We start from the raw sequence: 20,168 nt of genomic DNA, 5'->3' as shown, positions 1-20,168 counted from the left end.
AGTAAATGATTTCTATTTACGTAAGTACGAACGCGCGACTCGCCGGTATGTGAGCATTGCAGCATTGGACTACTACGTATACGTACGTTGCTGGCTGCTTGTACACGGGAAGCATGTGTTGCATATAAGGATTCTGTTTCTGCCACACTGCCACACTACATCCCATCCATTTTCTTGTTGATGACGGAAATTGACGGAGTGACTGAACTTCTACCGACCTTGTTTTCTTCAGAAAACTGCGTAGATGTATTATGTTGCAATTTGGTGATCGGATATATCGTATAACCGTCTTAACAGAATCAAGTATATAACTAATAATTATGCTTCGCTTTGTGGAAATTTTGGTGTTTGTCTGTGTCGCCGGTGCCATATCATCTGCCGCATCTGTCCACCGTGAGAAAAGGGCATTTCGAATGTTGGACAAGGACAGTATGGTATTGTTGCGGAAGCTGCTGCAGATGCATCGGGAAGGCGCATATGAGACCGAGAGCGGGGAAAGCACCATGGAAATGCCCACTACTGCCGTGCCGATAATCATACAGGAAGCGCCCAAACGACCAGTGACCACGGGACTATACGATGCACCGGGAGAACGGCCGCTGAAAACCAATTACCTGCATCTGCGTTTTGGATAAATGATGTACCACAAGTAGATACAATGGTGTCTGACAATTGTGAGGTGAACTAGATTGTCTAATGAATTATCGTCCCAGTTGTTATTCGCATCCATATAATAACCTAAAAAATGCAGTTCTGATTTTTGTATCATCTTTTTCGTAATCTTAATAATGCAGTCCGCATGCTTGCCTATGTGACACGATTATTGTCAAAGGTCACCTCAGTTCCGTACCGGCATTCAATGTTGCTCGTAAATAAAAATGGTAATTTGGTCCGTTTTCGAGGTTGCGAAGTAGTATGAAAATCTGTAACGATTGTGGTTTTGTGAATACTTAGGTATTACTGTCCATGACGATATTTACAAGCATAAATTGCGCGGCAGTAGCAGTGAATACATAGATAGGGCCTTTGTACTCGCAAGAGAAAACAGAAGCGTCTAAACATCTGTAGTATAAATTTATTGGCATTATAAAGGAAACTTATATTACACATCACATTGTTATCATGGAGGTGCCTCTGCTCTGTGAAACTCTTATATCGAAACTCCACATGCAAATTAAACCGGAAGTTCAACGCGAACGAGATCTCAATCTGACCATTTTCAAAAACTTCTAATAGAACGGCTTTTCTGCGTTAAAAAAATGCATAGCATCGCTTAGCACCAAAGCAAGGATCTTATTGCCTAACTGCTGCTTATCATCTCCCAGAATTCTTCCTACGTGAGCGATGGCTTCTTCCTGATGTCCCTCATCGTCAGCTCCCTCAGCAATACTCAGCGCATTTGCCAAAGTCCAGTAACAAACCCGAAACGTGTCCAAAGTTAATAACTTTTCAAGTTCCTGGCGGCGAGCTTCCAGTAACCAATACTTGGAGGGCGGCTTGGAAAGACGAGCACTACTAACTAAAAAATATTATGAAAATTAACGGTAAACCCAGAAAGCAACCAGATGTGGTATAACATTGTCATTAGTAAAACAAAATTCTTAACTCTACATCGATCGAAATTACCAAAAGACGAAGGTTTATAACAAATCCACTTACGGCTCTCATCGGAATCGGAGCCAACCAACGTCACGGTATCGCTTAGCGCTGATGGGAGCCCATTGGATGCGTCAGTTATGGAGAGTTCACTCCGTGCTGAACCGCCAATATCGACTTCCGGCATTTCTTCCTAAAGTCATACCAGAAATTTATGATAAATCACAAATTTTACCCACCCCACGGGTATAACGCATTCGAAATTTGTGACCCTGTAAAAATTCCTACTGGAAAAAGCAAAAACCAGGATTTAATGTACACTTAATTATCAGTCTGGTTGTAACTTTATGCTAATAAACAACTAATTCGAACAGCATTACAGCAAAATGCCGAAAGCAACTACAAACAAAGATATAACTGTAATGGTATTTCTTAAAAAGCGTACCCAGTACTATAACAATGTGTCTTGAAGGCGTACTGAACATTTTTTTGTATTGGTTCGACCAGTTCGGCATACAGGCATAAAGTACAAGTAAAGCCTAATTAGTTGATCCACATTATTATGACACTGTGCCCGCAGCCATTGACCTTCCCTTTTACCTCAACGTCTGGTTCCTTCGACACTGACGCAACCCAGTCAGAAATCTCTTTTCGCACAGCCGCCGCCAAGTTAATCCCATTTTGCGAGCGGGCACTGACAGGCCGCGACGTCGGCGCACTTGTGCAGCCCATGTCGTTAACATGCGCCGCCTCCGGCTGCAATTCTCCATCGTGAATTTCCTTATTATGCCGATTCACTTCATCAGAAAATTCCCCATCAGAAATTCGTTCACGTGCCAATTCCGTATTGCCATCAGCCAGTCCATCGCCCGTGGTTACAGAGCGTGGCGTCATGTCGCACTCCACGTCCCGAATGGAGGGAAAGTCGTCCATTCGGGGGAAAATAATCCTGGTGGCATCTAACTGGCTGCCGGATTCTTTGCAATGCAAGACAACCATGTCAGCGCTGGTGGTCAAATCCATTTGCGAGGCGGTCATCTCCGGATTCATGGCGTGAATGGAACTCAAACGGATCGGCTCGTTGTGCCACTGCGGTCGAGGTTTTTCGGACACATGCGAGGCGCATCGGGAAACCGGAATCCCGAGAGGAATGGCTGAACCAACACTGGCCGAATCCACATCTGCAATTTCGATCGACTGGATGTGGTCGTTAAAAGGTGCACGAAGTGGGGAAAAGGCGGTACTGTCCAGGCTGGTGGAGCGCTCACGAAGCGGCGTATTTGTCGCCCTAGCAATGCACAATTTATGCAAATTTTTTAACTGAGCAGAAGACACCACAATAATGAGGTCCGAATACGCGGTGGCAATGCGTAATGACAACTTAAACATTATGGCAATTCCTCCAACTGAACCGTAGTTTTCAATGAACAATCCTACTTACAAAAAAATAAGAAAAATTAGTCCCAATAAATACTGAAAATTCAAAAATGGAGCTGAAATCGCATGAGTACCACGCATGAGTGCGGCACACAAAGTGCCCCTTACTAAATAAATTTGTTGCGTTCGTGCCTGTATTGCGTACAGAGCGATTACACACATTCAACAACTTTAAAAATGTGTACTTCCTTAGGCTGCAAAAATACGCATTCGGAAAATAGATGAGCCACTACACAAAACGAACCCTTTCATCACTGCATATTCTTCCGTTTCAAAATCAATGGCGCGAGGGGTCAAGTCTTCCGCGGAACTGGACATCCACGATGAACTCTCCGTCGTGGTCCCGGTCGACCGTTGCGATTTCAGATCCAGTGCCCTCTGCCTCCGTGCCACCGCCTTCCGCTCCGCTTCCTTACTGCGCAATGCCGCTTTGCGAATCCGTTCCGGATCCAACTGTGTTCCCGATGTTATCGTTCGTGTCCGCGTCCTCGTGCGCTGCAATGACTGCATATACGGTGAGGAGGTCGGCGCTTTTTGCACAACCTTTTTGGTGGTGATAAATGTTTTCTTCGAGCGAACCGGAGCCAAATTCACCGAAGCCTCCAACTCGTTGTAGCTGGACTCTGTCAAGAACTTGCGGCAGCGCTGCAGCACCGCTGGGCGGCGCAGAACAGCGGTGGCGGAAGGGCGATGTTTGGGTTCATGCCGAAAGAGGGCCTGGATAAGGTCTTTCATATCGGAACTGTACGATGTCGAGATCGGAGGATACGTGCCGCGTAATATTTTCGTCAAAAGAGTCTTAATGTTATTCGCTAAAAACGGGTGTTTCAGAGTGGCGAGTTCATATAAGACGCAGCCCAGACTCCACATGTCGCTTTTGTATCCATATGGTTTGTTTTCACAGATTTCTACAAAAAATGGAAACACAAATCAAGTAAAAAACAAATTTGGAATATAACATTACAATGAACAGCAACAATGACGAACATACAGCATTAAGTCAGATTTAAATATTTACACGACTTCCGGGGAAGGTAAAACAAAACAACAATTCCCCAAAAAAAACCGATTCCAAATTAAATAATTTAACACGTTGTGGTATTTTATTACATGCACTCGTGCAGGAAAAGTAAAATCTTTCTGATTTTTCAAAATTTTCAAAAATACAACAATCCCGAGTTGGAAAAAAAGTGATATGAAATTTGAAATTTGGTGATCAAATACGGGATTTGATCACAAAATTGAAATCATTTAGTATTTGAAATCCCATACTGAATTAAGTTAAAGAAGAGTCCTTATCAAAAATCGCAGAATACTTGTACAATTAAAATTAAGCATCAAAACCAAGGCTGTACAAATACCAAAATACAAGTGTTCCAACTTGCAACAATCAATGGCAGTTTTCTTTAACTAATTCAGTGTTATCTGCATGTTTTACACCAACCTGGTGAGAGATAATACGGAGTGCCAATACAAGTCTTGGCGAAATCCTGCGTACTATCCAGAACCCTCGCTATCTCGAAATCCCCAACTTCACCGCACCAGACCGGGTCAGAAACACATTCTGCGATTTAATATCCCGATGCAGAATACGCCGATCATGAATGTACTTGACGGCCATACACAGTTGCACAAACCAATCCAGGATGAGATCTTCCGGAAACAGCACACCGTTCTGCGACTCAATCTTAGAGAACAGATCCCCATTCTCACAGTAGCCCATCACAATGTACAGAAGGCCTTTCTCCTCGAACGATTCACGGTAGGCAACAATGTTTGAATGCCGTAGCGTGGACAGCACCGCAACTTCTTGTCGCGCTTCGTTGTACTCTTTCGCGGTGATCTTGCCTGTATTGATTTCCTTCATCACATATTTCCCGTGCGTGGTTTTATCGCTGACAAGATGCACTTTTCCAAAGCTCCCTTCGCCAATCTGTTTAACTCGAGAGTAATTATTCATTTTCTTTAGCAAGACCGTTGAACTCCACGTAGTCTTCGTGGTGGAACATCAAGAAAAACCGATTAACTAATGGAGTACTGCTGTACGAGAACTACGATCTTAAGTGCGTGATACACGAGAAGACTGCAGAATAACAAAGAAAGTGCACATTTTTTCGAAGCAGAAACCTGTTCGTTGACGAATGCTGGAGTAGTAAAACTATACGGTGTTAAGAACAGCAGCAAATCCCCATATAATGCAAGAAGTTCTGCGCACCTTAAAAACAGCACGAAAACTTAGATAAATAAAGCAATCTAAAGGTGAAATTCGTGCCTGGAAGAAATGGGATCAGGAGCGAGTGACTAATCCAGAACAATCCTGGTGAGTCACTCAATTTGTTCGCCGACTCGCCACTCCACGGCGGTATCAACTTGGTCGCCACCTTGCGGTAGGCTGCAGTAGGTACAAGTCCAAGACATTTCGTCACACCGTTTTCGTTTTCATGACTGTTAGCAGCCTGTAGGCGCGCATTAGTACTGCCAGCGCAGGACTTCTCTCGCAGTTTTTAATCGTCCTTCCAGAGATTTGCGTTGTTGGATTTCTGATACACAAACAATGGCGAACGTTGTCTGCCGATTTTTTCTGGAAGGGCGCTGCAAATATGGGGATAGGTGCCATAATCAACATCCCGCTGATGCAGCGTACGAAGAGTACTATGAAGACGACAGTTATCAAAATGCGCAATATTATCCGCGCGGAGGATATTCTGGTCACCGCGGTGGTGGATATCGGCCCCGTTATCCCCAGAATCATTCTGTAAATATTGGTTGTTACGAAGAACAGAAGAACACGGAATATTTTGATCGTCTATATGGAGTTTTTATATGTCTAGAGATATTCAGGCCCTCGGAGCAGCTCGAGCTGGGAACCACGACGTAAAGAACATCGCCTGATTTCTCTCGCTTCTCGTTCTGGAACTGATTTTTGCTTTTAACTTTGCAGCTGCATCCGGTGGATTCCACGGAAGCCCTCATTTTACTTCTCCTAGCAGATTCGAGCCTCCCGGTCGATTTCCGTCCCCTGCAGCTGCACAATCAGTTCGTCCGTCTTCCGATTTAGAAGTGCTGTAAGTACGTACTTATTTTTAATTAATTGTAAATCATTGCAGTATATGGCATAATGGCACTACCGCTGAAATACGCCTTAATTATTGCCGTTCCATGTATATTTACGGTTATCTTTTGAAAGCTTATGGAAAATGTTAACAAATTAAAATTTAATGTGTGATACTAAATGGGGATGGGCACTACTTCTAGAGAACTGATGGGTTTTTTGCCATTTTAGAAACGATGTTCTTCTCGATGCAACGAATATGCTTCATCAGACGGCGCGGAGTGATCTTGTGTTCCAAGTGAGAAAGATATGGCCGTTCACGGCGTACACGTATCGCAGTCCCGAAGGTCAAATTCAGACGGATCCATTGTTTGGTATTGGTTGGCGCTTTTCGTCGAAATGATGTTGCCAGAGGATGACTTGATACAATTTGTCTAGGCTTGGAAGATTATTCCCCGGAAGAATTGCGTGCTATGGCGTATGTAGTCAGAGACGACGCATCACAGTTGAGCGAATACGTAAGAGCCGGGCTTTGAACTGTATGCGATACCCAATTTTACCTGCGATAACGGCATTAATGCTGATGTTTGTATCTTTTAGAACAATTATTTCGGTTTTCGATTTATATTTTAGATGTATTAACTTTAGCAGTGGCAGGCTACAGAATTAATTAAGTCACTGATCGTATCATAAAATTCCTAAATGATCAGCACCCCCCTAATTGATCAAATTCTTTTGTTTTGAGTTCTCATTTTGACACAACGATCTGCATTTTCACAAGTTAAGTACTCGTTTTTCATTTAGGTGAATGGTGTGGTCCGACAAAGCAACAGCGTTCGGAATATTTTATCGGAAGTGTGCAAAGCATGCTCCAATCCTAATTCGAACGAAGCCAAAGCTGTGGTTAGGCATTCTGAATTTATTTTCTCCGATTGCGTATTATCAATTTTGTTCACTTGTGTTTTACATAATTATTTGCAGATATCGGAAATTCATGCTAAAGCAGCTCAGAACAAAGTCCGGCAGGAAACACCTTCACCTGTTCTCCAGTTTCAGGCACGTCTCCCAAAACGTTTTAACGATCTGCTTCTTCGTCCTCATTTTTGTATTTCGTGCTTTATATCGAAAAATTTGTGTATACTGTAACGATGTAAATTACGTAATTATTTTTTTAGGGTGCCACTTCTGCCCCCATTCAAAATATGGGCGAACAGAGGCCACATGATCAGTCAGTCGCGCAGGCACCCCCGAGCGGTATATATTCGGATACCAGTATGCTGACAGCCGAAGATTTTTACCAGTTTGCCTCAGCGGAGTTCACTCAAGGAAAGGTACCCTATCTGCCACCGCCAAAGAATCTTTGCTAGGTTTTTCATGCAGAATGTCTACGTTCAAGTGTTTTAAATCGTTGCAATTTGTGTCTGAAAATATGGTTTTGTTTGTTCAGCTTTTTTAGTGTCAAAGCGACTCGAGAAGTCAAATTCTGTTAACTTTTAAAGATTTTGTAGACAGCAGAAAAATAATAGCTAATATATAATATTGCATAAAAAGCACGATTGAGGTAGATTTCGTAAGATCGTTAAGTAATCTCGCTAGGCACAAACAATACTTCCGCTAGTGTGAACTGAATGTAGGAAAGGAACAATTGCAAGTCAAAATCAGCCAGCCGTCCTTGGCATTGCCGGTCGAGCAGTATTCTGACCGGGCCGGTTGGGCGCGACGGTCTTTGCAGGACTCCGCGCCGGTATCGGCTTGGCCTTCGGTTTGGCTGTGGTCGGAATGGGAAACGGCGGCGTATTGTGACTGCGATCCCATATTTCCTGTGACGCTTCTTCCGTGGCATCCGTGTGCTTCCTGGGCCGGTCATCATCGTCGGGAATTTCGTATTCTTCATCCATCCCACTGCCGGACATGCGTGGACAGTTGAGACAGCGGGTCTCATTCATCCCGTAATTGAGACAATTGCTCCCCACACACTGACAGCATCCATCATGAAACCAGCGATAACTGCTGGCGCCCATGGAGCGGCAGCTGTTTTTGCATTTATTCCATGGCATACACTGCGCCATGAAGGCCACCGTGCAATTGACCGCTGCCCAGGGGGATGTCGAATCTCTGGACACTGGAATAAATCGAGAATATCATGGCACGATCAAAATGACAACTAGCAAAGTCCACCTATTTTAAAAAATGAGCTCGCGTTTTACAGGGAGCGGAACGGGAGAATTTTTCGTTGCTTCCGGTCCCATTGAAAACACACGCGACCCCGAAGATTGACGAATATGTAAATTCACTTACCGACACCCAACTCGACTTGTTGCAGTTGACTTGCTCCAAGGAACAGCGAGAGATCGCGTTGGACCGGATACGTGTATGTCGTCCAGCGTCCCGTGGCATCGTGCTCTTCGGTGAGGGCATTGAACAGTTCGACCAGGGGGTCCGGGAGGTCTTCCACGTGACTGGTCGAACTGAGGTTGCTGGGTGCCGATACTGCTTTTGGACACATATCTACGATCCACAACCATTTAAAGACGGAAAAGTATATTTTGTGATGATTTTAATGGTGGTTTTCCAACTTTTTTTACTTTCTACTCGCAGCCACGATATCTTTAAATAATACTTTCATGCGTATAATTATAGTAACATACAGCACTATCAGAAGCAGAGACGAAATTGCTGAGACTTCAGAATTTTCCCATTTATACGAGTATCGTGGTTTCTAAATCAGTAGATTCACCGCTTACGGTCTTTCTACTGTAAAGTACTAATCGACGGGACAGCTCGGAATTACTGGACTGCACATTTCCCTATCTTCAAACACCATAATAATATCATTCATATGTAAGTCATATTCACGAATCAGCGAAATTATACTACATATACGAGTATACTTTTTTGCGCATGTTTACTGTAGCATTTTTTTCTTACCAACGCATTCGCAGCAATCGGCAAATAATGTATCCAAACACTGAAAGCAGGCTTTGCAACAGGTGCAGTTTATAATATCACATTTACATGCGTCGATTAGCAGGCACTTGCTCACGACACTGGCGCATAATGCTTCTTTGCACGATGAAGAAAAGGTGATTAGGGATATTAGGCTTATCCCACTGATAAGCATCAACCAAAATATTACACGCATTTTCACTAGTTAGATTTGGACACCGTAAAGTAATAGCTACGAAGCGAAATCAATATAGTTTCGCAAAGTGGAGCAGACTCAGCAGAGTACCATATTCTGGGAATAAAACACAGGTATTCCATTGTTCTTTGCATAGGAGAAATCTGACCGAAGCGAAGTCTGTCTCGCTGTGGTGTACTCAGTACATATGAACGGTACATGCATATGAGCAATTTCGCACTTCAAACTGCAGCTGGCTAGCGAAGGTGCTATGTGCGTTATGTATTCCTCACAACTCGTTCTTTTGCTGCTTCTATGATCTCTTCCCTTCAGGCGATCTGTGCTCTTCTGACGAAGTGTGCTGCAGTTGTCTGTACTAACAAACCACAAGGTGGCGAATCACTAACCACTAAGGCATAGAAAAGCAAACAAGGACTCCTTTATTCTCACCAAGTTTTACAATAATTAATTTAAATAAACACCTGCAACAAGTGATTTATGGTGGCATATAAATGCCTGTACCTAATCGTGCACAAAATGCACGACGATGTTTCGCCGGCAAAATGGTAATTATTGATGACGGTTGACGATAGCACGTGCAATCACCATAATATTAATTTTTCCATCTCGTACCATGTATCGCGGTATCCACTGCAGATTTACTAGGTTGCAAGACGTAGGAAATACTCGGTATTATTAATTTTGTATACGAGCGCCACTGTTTGTTTCGTATCTCTAAATTTTACTGTATTTACAACCTCTGTGTATACGTAGATCAACAAAATATCTAGGTATATAATATCATTAACGAGAACACTGAAACACTCGTATTACCAAGGTACCTTGGTATTACTAACATGTACAGATATATAATATACATCGTACGCATTCGCAGTTACATATATTTGTGTAAAAAAACATAGAAACAAAAGCATTTAACAGAGTTCGCATATAAATAATTCTCAAAATAAGAATCTGAAATGCAATATTAGTAGCGGGCTTTCCAGTGTAGTAACAGATGGAAAAAATTTTGCACATCTGGCTAGTTTCAGTTGAAGAGCATTTGTGCAGCTCGCAAATCTTTCAGCAAAGCGCGTTTTTTATCCCCTTCGGTAATTTTGTCAGCTGTAATAACTGGTAGCGGCATACTTCGGACCATTGCCGACGCGTCCAGCGCATCGCGCCGGGATAATTCCAGTATCCACAATAAATTTTTCAGTTGCGCTCTTATGACAGATTTGTTTTTTACCAGCGTTAACACTTCCGCTATGGTTCTGTTATCAGCGACATATATTTCACGTTTAATTTGTTCGTATTGCCGGTACAGCCTGGCGTAGTGACGTTCCAGTTTTCTTACGTCACCTTTGCGTAATGTTCCATAACAAAGGATGCTGTTGTGGACCTTGAATTTTCCAATCAGCTGCTGTATATTGGCCGGGACACTGTGACTGCGGGAAAGTCCCGGCTTATCTGACCGCGACGTAATAAAAGGAAGATTACTGATATCAATGCGATAGTGAAGTAATCTGGTGCAGATCTGTCGCAGCGACATATGCACAAGATTGTCGGCGACATACCTAAAATCACAGAAAAGTTCAGCGAAATATCAAACTTACTATACCGCCTAAACGTAATTGTTAACATGGAACAAAACGGTTTTATCCATAACCACAATTTTTTTTAAAAAATTTAGTGAATGAAACGATAAAGAAGTTATGATTATACATTATTTGCGCGATTCGAATAAACTTACTTAAGCAGCAAACACTAATACCTACATAATTGGCATCAGTACTACAAAAATTAAAACTGCCCCTTAATAAAAATATTTTGGTATAAGCGTTGAGCATACTTTCTGCAAAAGTTTTCAGGGGTATCTTTGTCGTGTCTGTAGCTGCCGGTGAGTCGCATGGTATTCGTGTTTTCATGACCGGAAGAATATGTTGGTTTCCACCATTGACACGATCCGCAGTATGGTTTGTTATAAATTCGATAGGTATCATTTCCTGGTCGATTTCCTGCTCCAGTTGTTCGTTTCGAGCTATCCCTTACTGCAGCATTCCCTTGTTTTCTATCACGTGAATCCGAGTCGGGATTATTGTAGCGGCGAGATTTCAAAAGCTCTTCCTTATTTTCTGTACGCGGAGTACGGAAGCGCGGGCGTGATGTTTTGGAAGTGCGGAGTCCAAGTCCGTTAGCATTGGTGCGCAATGGACCATCCGTTTCGTCAAGATTGAACGTTTTCAAATCGGCAGCGGATGCGGTCAATTCTATCTTCAGTTCTTCTAAGCGATGGCTTAATTCCTCTAAAAAATTGTCCGATGACGGTATTTTTCCTTACTTTTGGCGATGTTCTAGCTCACCAGCTCCGCGGCGATATCTTGGCGGCGGAAAGTCAAGATAGGAGGACGCATTGCTAACGGTTTCCAGGTAGTCATCCCAAGAAATGGTGATGTTGTGGGGATGATTAATTCCACCGTCTGCCATTAATACTAGAGCAGCTAACAAAAAAATGTTATAAAGTGTGCAATTTTGATAAACGGATGTTTGTTTCAGTTCAGTTGAGGTTTCCAGACTTTCAAAAATCACAACTATACCAGAAATATAGATATATTCTGACTGTACAACAAAATTACTAAGGACACCAGCATGAAGTTAATTAGGCAAATAGCAGCTGACAGATACCGCACTTCGGTACAATGCAACAAAATAATACCACCGCGACACTTCAACCTACAATACCGGTAATTATTTAAAGATTAATGAAAATTCTCAACATGACGCAGGCAGTGCGCTGAAACGTACTTACATAATACTGGAAATCCCAGGTATAGAGATTTCCCATCTTCCAGAGTAGAGGTAATAGAACAACTCTTCGCAATCGATAAATTTTCGTGCGAGGATGAAAGCTTCGAACACGATCAGTCCAATTCTATACCTGCTGGACCACGGCGTATGTACAATACAATGCGGAATTTAAAAGCTACAATGGTTGGGAAAGGTGGATTGCACAAATACCGGTGCAATCGTACTCTCCCGGTTTAGCATGGACTGATTATCAAATAAGTACTTTCCTGGTTGTTGCGTTTGGCGCTACAGCATAACATACGTAATGTGCCGTGGTTTAGTATCTCGGACTGTCGAACAGTAATTCATCCAAATTAAAGTAATTCCTTGCATTTATGGTGTTTCCTAGATTCAATTCACCCAGTCTACGTACCGGCACGGACAACATGCAAATTATTAGTACGATACGACTCATACGAGTATACAGTGTTACAAATATAGTACATTGTACAAGTTGTATTTTGCAACATGTTACATATGCAATAATTAATCAGACTGACCATGAGCATTGCTTGCAGCTGCAGTAAACCGTTGACCACGCCGTACATGCAAGGGAAACTTTAGCAATACGGGACACTGCCGAACACTTTTTGAAAGTGGACAGTGTCCGGCAAATATGACATTTAGGTTGATTTAGACCTTTCCACATGACACTTGCATTAATAAATACGGGGTAGTAATCATGCTGTAGACGTCTTTCACCTAGAGCAGTAGCAGTTATTGAATAAATTACTTCAATTTTTCATTCTATAGTAACTCACAAGTCAAAACAAAGGTACTTGAAACACACCCAAGTAAAACTGTAAAAGTGTTGCACAATCCCACGTTTACCATGTTATCATAAAAAATATTTGGGTTTGCCTTATATAACACCGGAAGCGGTTGTGAAATTCTGTTGAACTAGTTTTAAAGAAAATAAATAAGATATGGACAAAGGAATGATATCCGCTAGAACACCGCAGTCCCGCACACTGGCAGCGCTGGTGCGCCTTAATTTAAAGGCCACCTGAAGCGGCACCGTTCGAGGTCAGGGTGTAATCTTGTGCTTATCAGGGATGTATTATTATTACATATTTTGACACAAAGACTGCAGAGATATGGAATCCATGCGTTTCTGTATGAAAGTTTGCAATGTACCTATTTCTGTCGATACACCTGCCGAACCAATTGAATACGTATGGTTGCATTTACCTGTGTGATGACTGAATCACTGTATGAGCAGGCGGTCGCTTAATATTAAATCGCTTTCAACTCTGCGGTATGAGTGTACCGGTGCGAATGGCTGAGCTGGCAGAATACTATTCTCAATCCACTCTCTCTCGTCTGTACACGGGCGCTTTTTGCCTGCAATGCATGCACGTACGCTCGCTGACTACCTCTGTGTTTTGGCAGGCCTCTCGTCTGATTTTCTCTCACGACGGCTGGCTGGTGGGGTATTATCACATTTTTATTGAGAAGCTCTATCGTAAACCATACCTCAGACGTGTATTGTCATCGAGGAAGTATTTGCAGTTTGTGGGCAGTTCTCTCCTCTCACGCGCAGACTCATTTTGCCTGATGTGACTCGGTGCGCGCAAGTACCCCACAATACCAGCACACAAAAACCACAATCTTCTGTGATAATCTACCCGTTGGTATTTGGTTTTTGGCCTGAAATAGCACTATCTGTGGTGTTGTTGATGTGGATTGGGAATACAGTACAGTGATCCTTTTTGATTCCTTCAAGTTGCACCCATTCCGATGCTATTATGGTGGAATAATTTATAATAATGTCGAAAAAGGGAAAGGACTTCAACAGCCAAACTGGCGCCAATTTGGTCGAAATCAAAAGCAAAGTAGGTTGTCGCTGTGAATAGTTTAGCAGCATGAGTTATGTATTTGCCGTTTGCAGGCACTATGTGACGCATAATGTATAACTGGATAAGATCTTATTTCTGTTTTTCTTATTTAATTATCTGAGGTTTTGTAAAACCTCTCTTATGCTGTTTCTGTTGCAGTTTGATGCGGAATTTCGAAGATTCTCCTTGAATCGCCTACTGGTGAATAACTTTGAGGATTTCCACAAAAGTTTGGAAGCTCTTCACGGACTGTCACATGTTCCTTTTGTGGTGTTTTATACGGATAAAGAAGGCGATTTATTGCCCATCAATAATAATGACAATTTCGCTAAAGCGCTTTCAACCACACGGACTCAGAGTATATTAAGGATTTTTGTACAGCGAAAAGGTAAGCCAAAACACAGATATCGAAAATCGCTTTCTATTTGCATAACCCGAGTGTTCTTATTTTGGTATATGTTTTATTCATTCTGGGTTGTTTTACGACAATTTTTTTGCCTTGTAATATTTCAAGAATTTTGCACAGTTGTGCCTCGACCAGAAGTAGACGGTTTCGCGAAATTGTTAAAAAGAGATGCTTTTCTAATATGGCAGCGTGCTTCCTGTGCAAATTGTGGTGGTTACTTTGTAAAACAGTTTTTATTTAGTCTGGCGTTTTTTCTGTCTTGATGCTGCAAGACATTGCGACATTCGGTTGTTGATTTTGGAGTGTTGTTCTTGTCCGTTTTATATTTGCATTTGTCAGAAGCTCGTAGTTGGTGGAAATGTTGAACATGACTGCTGCGAACATGCTTGATAAGTCCGGATTGACCGTTTAGCGTTTGGTTAGGTATTTAGGCGGATTGGTGGTAGATGATGGAAAGTTTATCGTATTTACGGCGACAGTCGGAATTTCGTGTCTGCTTGCATGTAGTGCGGTGTGTGTTATCCGGAAACGGCGCTCTGTTGGTGGCGTTTCAGAGATTAGCCGCGCACCAACTAATTTATGCTGTGACTCGGCGCATGATTAACTCATGTTTTTCCCTGAAAATTGTATTTATTGTGCGCCTGTGTTTCTCACACAGCCAACAATGCCGTCCTTCTTATCAGTTAGCCTGTTTGATAGCGCAATTCGTACCATTCCAAAAAGGAAAAAACGTGGCCGATTGCTCAGGCTTTGTAAAGTACGGTATGCAGTTTAATTTATAATGCTTCTGATGATGCATTTTCTTTTGCGCTTTACATTCCAGTATGATGCCGAAACAAACTGGTATGTGCCTCGCACGCTGAGCATTTTCTGTTTATTTTAGTATGAATTAATTTAGCACGGTTAGTCGTTTTTTACGACTTTCGGCATTATGGAAACAAGCTGTCTTTTATCGTTTTAGGCATAAACTGCTTTCATCGGCATGACTCATTGACAAATGCTTTTATCTTTGTGAACATTAATAAATTTTGACAGACTTTAAAATTTTATAAATAATTTTGCTAAATAAATAATGGCGCGTTATTATTGACATTGATAACCCTTACTTTGTTCGTTTTAAAAATTTTTGCTTTTTAGGAAATAAGCTTTTTCAGCTATTTTTATATATGGTCGTCGTAATGCCGCATTTCGGATATTCCCAGGCTTGTTATCGTGTAAATCAAATCACACACGATCCGAAGTTATTAGCTGTCGCATTATTCTTTGGCGTATTTCTTATTCCAAAGTGTAACTGAATTTATCCCCCGAGGTAGAAAGCTTAATTATGATGAGCAGTCGCTAAAGACAGTTTAATACGATGAGCAACGGATGTATCTACTAAAACAAGCTGGAATGCCATTGTTATTTACTGCTTCAGGCTCACCCAGAATTGACAATTCGTAACATAGTAGAATTTGGAATACCAGGAATCCCACTAAAATTTTTAAAATTACTGTTGTGATCCCCATTTCATTACCTTGCAAGAATTTTACCAGGGTTGTGTAATAAATACAAGTATGACAGTGTATGATTGGGAATATGATTCCTGATGTTTAGACGCACGTGTGTTGTTAGAAGTTATTTTTGCATCGTGCACTTATTTCTAGAGGCTCTCACTGACTGAAGTCACCGAAATATACGTAATACCAGCTAAATGTTAATCTGAGTAATTACTTTTCAGAACCACGATAATAAGGTTTGGTGAATTATTCGTACTTGTGGCTTATTCTGCTCGTACATAATGTGCTCATAGTTCTGAAGGTTTGCATGGTGGCAGCGATCCTACAGTGGAAATCGTAGGTTTATGCAACAGGTATTTTGATTTTTGACAGATGTGTTGTAAACTTCGTGAATAATGTTTATTGAAATTGTCTGTTTTACTGTCAGAAATTCATAAATGCTTATTTAGGATCTTTTCATATTTTCTTATTTTTCGTGCTGTTTCTTTTTGCTTCTCGTTCTGAGTGTAATCATAAATTATGCCCACAATTAAATAATTTTAAAATTGCGCCAGATCGACCGTGCTGACATGTGCCGTCGGTGGGCCAAGGTAGTTACAGTTAAGAATGTCTGTCTGTGGTTTTTATGTACGATATTATTGGAATAATAACAAATATTGTAATGTTTATGTTATTGAATAAGTTGTAGCTAAAAGCTGAAACATGTTTTAGGTTGACATCTTTAAATATGCAAAAGTAATGCAATTGAGGATATTCATTTTTTATTTTAAGAATGCTTCGTGGCCGGAAAATTTTTTTGCACGAACAGCCTAGACCTGCTGTAATTCAGAACTGCCGTTTGAATTGAAGTAAGCACACCGTAGTGGCTTTTTCATACAGAAATTCTCCTACTCCGAACAGTTCGCTGACAACGTACTGCTTGGGAAATTTTACAAACAAAAATCGGAGCAGCGCGAACTTCTTTGGTAATGAAATAATGATGCCAAATTTGTTCGCCAGCTAATGTATTTCGCCTCACAATTCGTAAAAGATTCTGTACCGGTTATTTTTCCGGTCGAATGCAATACTAAACAAGCTTCTTTTCCTGTGCAATAACATATTTTGAATTTGAACTGGGTCGTTTGAGATTTCGATACTTCTTTGGTACATGGTACCAAAATGTGGGGCTTACCGCAAATGATTTAATTGGCTTGACCCTATTTAACTGAACTTTGGCTGAGGGTTCAGAGCATGAAATCGTAAAGGTATGTTTGTTTAATTTGAATTATTAGCTTAAACTGGCCCACAGTGTGTTTGGCTTTTGTTCGCTCTGGTCGCCGTGATTCAGGCTCAGGTGACAGATATTCATATTTCATAGCGCCAGCATTGCTCACCTGCTCATAAATATTACACTGTGCACGCATACACCTTCTAATCTTTTGACCATCCGACGCCGAATAAAGTGTGGCTAACCTGGCAGATCAAGTATTCGTAACGTAATTTTCTAGATTTGCGTGGGATCGCGGTAATAAATTACCTTATATGTTCTACTCCTACATGCAGAACGCATATGTTGGGTTACTGACGAAATGCAGTATCAAGGTCTTCGATATGAGTAAACAATCATTTACCTGTCTCGCAAGCAGCAATAACCATCGATTCATACGTTTAGTGGTGGACTGACGGTGTATCGTTTGCGCCTTCGTTTTCGATAACTAAAATAGTCGCTGCTTTTAATCTTGGAGCACAAAAGCGCCGCAAAACTCCAGAAAGAAAATCGAATTTGTAAACGATAGTAATAGGGATTTAATGTAATTTTTGCTACTTGCCGAGTTATATACATGTTAGATCACATGTAGGTCACAGAAAATAAAAGCAGCATAGTTTCATTTTATTTATGATTTTACAGATGAAAACTGGAGTGAACTGATCGGTTACAGTACCATTAACCGACGGAAGGAAAAGGGGAAGAGTCTCATTCTTGCGCCCTTGAGCTCGAATTCCGCCAATAAAGCAAAGGGTCCTTTGCTGAAGATTGGTATGCCCGAAGATTTTAGGTGAGTGAGCGGTATTACCGAAACAGTTCTGGCATTTATTTTTCCAGCACATTCTGGCTGCTCCGCTTATTGTGTAACCTCTTGGTCTGAAGTATTCGGTTATGTTAGCAACCACAAGAATTGAAGTTGTTGACAATTTGGATGCTTTGCAGGCAAGTTTCCGCCATAATCGACGTTGATATCCTCCCGCAAACACACCGTCGCGTACGGCTTCTCAAGCATGGCTCCGACAGGCCACTTGGTAGGTATTGAGGGTCTTATTAGAATAACGATAGGTTGACTTCTCTGTGGTGTTTTTGACAAAAACGCCGAGCAGTAGATGGGCGTTGATATCGTAAATCTACCGCCTTGACTGTGTTTGTGCACTTTGAATACATAATTAATTGTTGTGTAAATCGGACTTTTATTTCATTCAACATAAACCGAATTGAGACTTGGCTTGGTTGACACTCGAATTATGTTTGAATGATATGTATAAAACTTGATATTGAATTTAGCATTAGCGCTCACAGATTTAGCATTGTACTCATACTTGAAAAACGTTTTAAATGTTGGTGAAGGAAGCGGCACGAGCAGCAAAAATGAAGACTGATAAATATTTTTTTGGTAATTCAGCATTTGCATTAGGCACGATTAACTGCCATCATTGCCGTTCAGACTTCGAAGTGCAGTAGTTAATACTGCCGCAAAATGTTTTGTATTTGTGACAAAATTATTCGTTTTGAATTTTGATAGTTATTGGGGTTTTATTATAGGATTTTATATTCGGGATGGTACCAGCATCCGTATGACACACAATGGTCTGGAGAAGATTCCGGGCATTTTTATCTCTCGATTGGTACCGGGCGGTTTAGCCGAAAGCACGGGCTTACTATCGGTCAACGATGAAGTGATCGAAGTGAACGGTATCGAGGTGGCCAACAAGACACTCGACCAAGTAACCGATATGATGATAGCCAACAGCAGTAACCTGATCGTCACGGTGAAGCCGGCCAATCTGCAACTCCGCACCACCAACAAATCCCCATCCAATTCCGACGTGCTAAGTGATGCTCAATCGAAATCCTATAATTCGCCGGCGACACGCAACGGTCCCCAGCGGTCATCGCAGATGTCGGCGTCAGCCGCTTCGACATCGTCCTATCCGTCCAATACATCCTACAATACAGACGACGATGAAGTGGATGAAATCCGCGATCTCACGGTGGGATTGAGCCACAACGCCAGTGGGAGTTCCGGGACGGGAAGTGATCGGGTGGCCTCGGCCAATGCGCACCGGGGATCAGATAAGAAGCTCAAACCGCGTCCAGCGCAGCATGTGACGAAAATTGTTCTGGATGGGAAGAACAATAATGGGATTATACACGGGACGGAGCAGGTGTTTACTCTCTGAGCTTTCAGATTTATTGTGTAATTTTTGATTCTTTCCAAGCGGCGAGGTGCCTTGTTTTGCGGCAGAGAAATGCCCTGGACAGAATTCTAATTTTTTAAAATGTTCGATTCAGTCCGAGCAGCTGTTGCAATCCGTTTTTTTCCATGTTAATTTTGGGATTGTTTTGCAGCTCTAAAAATATTTATATGTTTATAATTTTTCCTGTTAAGGTTTGCAGCTTTTTAGTTCTTCCTCTTCCTGAATTGGGAAGGATACGGCGGTGTGTGCCGTTTTGTCTTATTTTTTACATGTTTTAAGTTCTTCTTTGGCAATAAATATTTTGCAGTTATTGGTTGCAGATCATATACCAGACGGTAGTCCTATTTAGCAGCACGTTTCTGTGGGTTGTGGACAGTGGTAACATATCCACACAAAAGATTGATGATTTCCATGGGTTGTTTTACATAAGATCATAGGTAATTTACTGTTTTGTTGGGTATTCCATTTTACGTGTCGGTTCCATCGTTCTCTATCAAAGGAAAACATCTCCGAAACAACTCACTCAATAGCCACAATGATGATGCGGGCACAATCCTACCAATAGGTGGCACCTATTGGTGTGCACCTATTAGGTGTGTGCACCTATTAGGTGCACACAAGTGTTGGCTCCGGATTTATTATCTACTGATGACTGCGAACTCTGCTTAATGCTTACATATGCTGTAAACTCTTGCTTTTCCGTTAATTTTCAATACTTCTATTTTTCCCGCATTTTCAAACCATTTTGCCTGGTGTTTTCGTATTATTCAACGGACCTAGCAGGAGCAAGAACGACGTGTAGAACAGCGTTTAGTTGGTACTAATACCAACTAGCATAACGCGTTGTCCAGAAAGGACTGCAGCTACGACAAGGTCTGGAGCACCGGTGTCAGATAGCAGGTGCACTACTGAGTAGGTTTCATGG

The 20,168-nt window shown here is 41.7% G+C and overlaps 5 protein-coding genes across 7 annotated transcripts; 2 read left to right on the top strand and 3 right to left on the bottom strand.

The window, feature by feature from the left end:
• Positions 1-1,045: 1,045 nt before the first annotated feature.
• Positions 1,046-5,313, bottom strand: LOC129591587 (uncharacterized). The gene is given in 6 exon segments (XM_055487287.1): positions 1,046-1,519; positions 1,660-1,789; positions 2,197-2,884; positions 3,278-3,941; positions 4,478-4,564; positions 4,567-5,313. Coding segments are annotated over 6 exon segments (2,286 nt in total). The 5' UTR covers positions 4,994-5,313; the 3' UTR covers positions 1,046-1,229.
• A 179-nt stretch (positions 5,314-5,492) lies between these two features.
• LOC129591433 (nucleoporin NUP42-like) lies at positions 5,493-7,645 on the top strand. The gene is made up of 8 exons (XM_055487089.1): positions 5,493-5,788; positions 5,865-5,907; positions 5,975-6,098; positions 6,317-6,459; positions 6,524-6,603; positions 6,890-6,988; positions 7,067-7,141; positions 7,261-7,645. Exons 1-8 carry the CDS (start codon positions 5,588-5,590, stop codon positions 7,450-7,452), a joined length of 957 nt encoding a protein of 318 aa, XP_055343064.1. The 5' UTR covers positions 5,493-5,587; the 3' UTR covers positions 7,453-7,645.
• Positions 7,516-9,470, bottom strand: LOC129591440 (twisted gastrulation protein homolog 1-A-like). The gene is made up of 3 exons (XM_055487102.1): positions 9,014-9,470; positions 8,384-8,593; positions 7,516-8,207 (listed from the first exon to the last, which is right to left on the bottom strand). The coding sequence occupies exons 1-3, from the start codon at positions 9,225-9,227 to the stop codon at positions 7,744-7,746; spliced, it is 888 nt and encodes a 295-aa protein (XP_055343077.1). The 5' UTR covers positions 9,228-9,470; the 3' UTR covers positions 7,516-7,743.
• A 523-nt stretch (positions 9,471-9,993) lies between these two features.
• LOC129591419 (uncharacterized) lies at positions 9,994-12,909 on the bottom strand. Of its 3 annotated transcripts, none has more exons than XM_055487067.1 (4): positions 12,016-12,909; positions 11,570-11,707; positions 11,059-11,512; positions 9,994-10,783 (listed from the first exon to the last, which is right to left on the bottom strand). In XM_055487067.1, the coding sequence occupies exons 2-4, from the start codon at positions 11,691-11,693 to the stop codon at positions 10,255-10,257; spliced, it is 1,107 nt and encodes a 368-aa protein (XP_055343042.1). In that variant the 5' UTR covers positions 11,694-11,707; positions 12,016-12,909; the 3' UTR covers positions 9,994-10,254. The 3 variants fall into 3 exon arrangements, with proteins under 3 accessions (XP_055343042.1, XP_055343032.1, XP_055343050.1); XM_055487057.1 differs by having other exon boundaries at positions 11,570-11,939; positions 12,016-12,075; XM_055487075.1 differs by lacking the exon at positions 12,016-12,909 and adding an exon at positions 11,804-11,969.
• A 441-nt stretch (positions 12,910-13,350) lies between these two features.
• LOC129591409 (partitioning defective protein 6-like) lies at positions 13,351-19,553 on the top strand. The gene is made up of 5 exons (XM_055487047.1): positions 13,351-13,888; positions 14,051-14,279; positions 17,685-17,832; positions 17,985-18,073; positions 18,588-19,553. The coding sequence occupies exons 1-5, from the start codon at positions 13,823-13,825 to the stop codon at positions 19,223-19,225; spliced, it is 1,170 nt and encodes a 389-aa protein (XP_055343022.1). The 5' UTR covers positions 13,351-13,822; the 3' UTR covers positions 19,226-19,553.
• The last annotated feature ends 615 nt before the right edge of the window (positions 19,554-20,168 follow it).

This window comes from Paramacrobiotus metropolitanus, unplaced genomic scaffold (assembly GCF_019649055.1).
Source record: "Paramacrobiotus metropolitanus isolate TYO unplaced genomic scaffold, Prichtersi_v1.0 Parri_scaffold0000003, whole genome shotgun sequence".
Lineage (NCBI taxonomy): Eukaryota > Metazoa > Tardigrada > Eutardigrada > Parachela > Macrobiotidae > Paramacrobiotus > Paramacrobiotus metropolitanus.
This window is presented reverse-complemented; position numbering and strand designations above follow the sequence as displayed.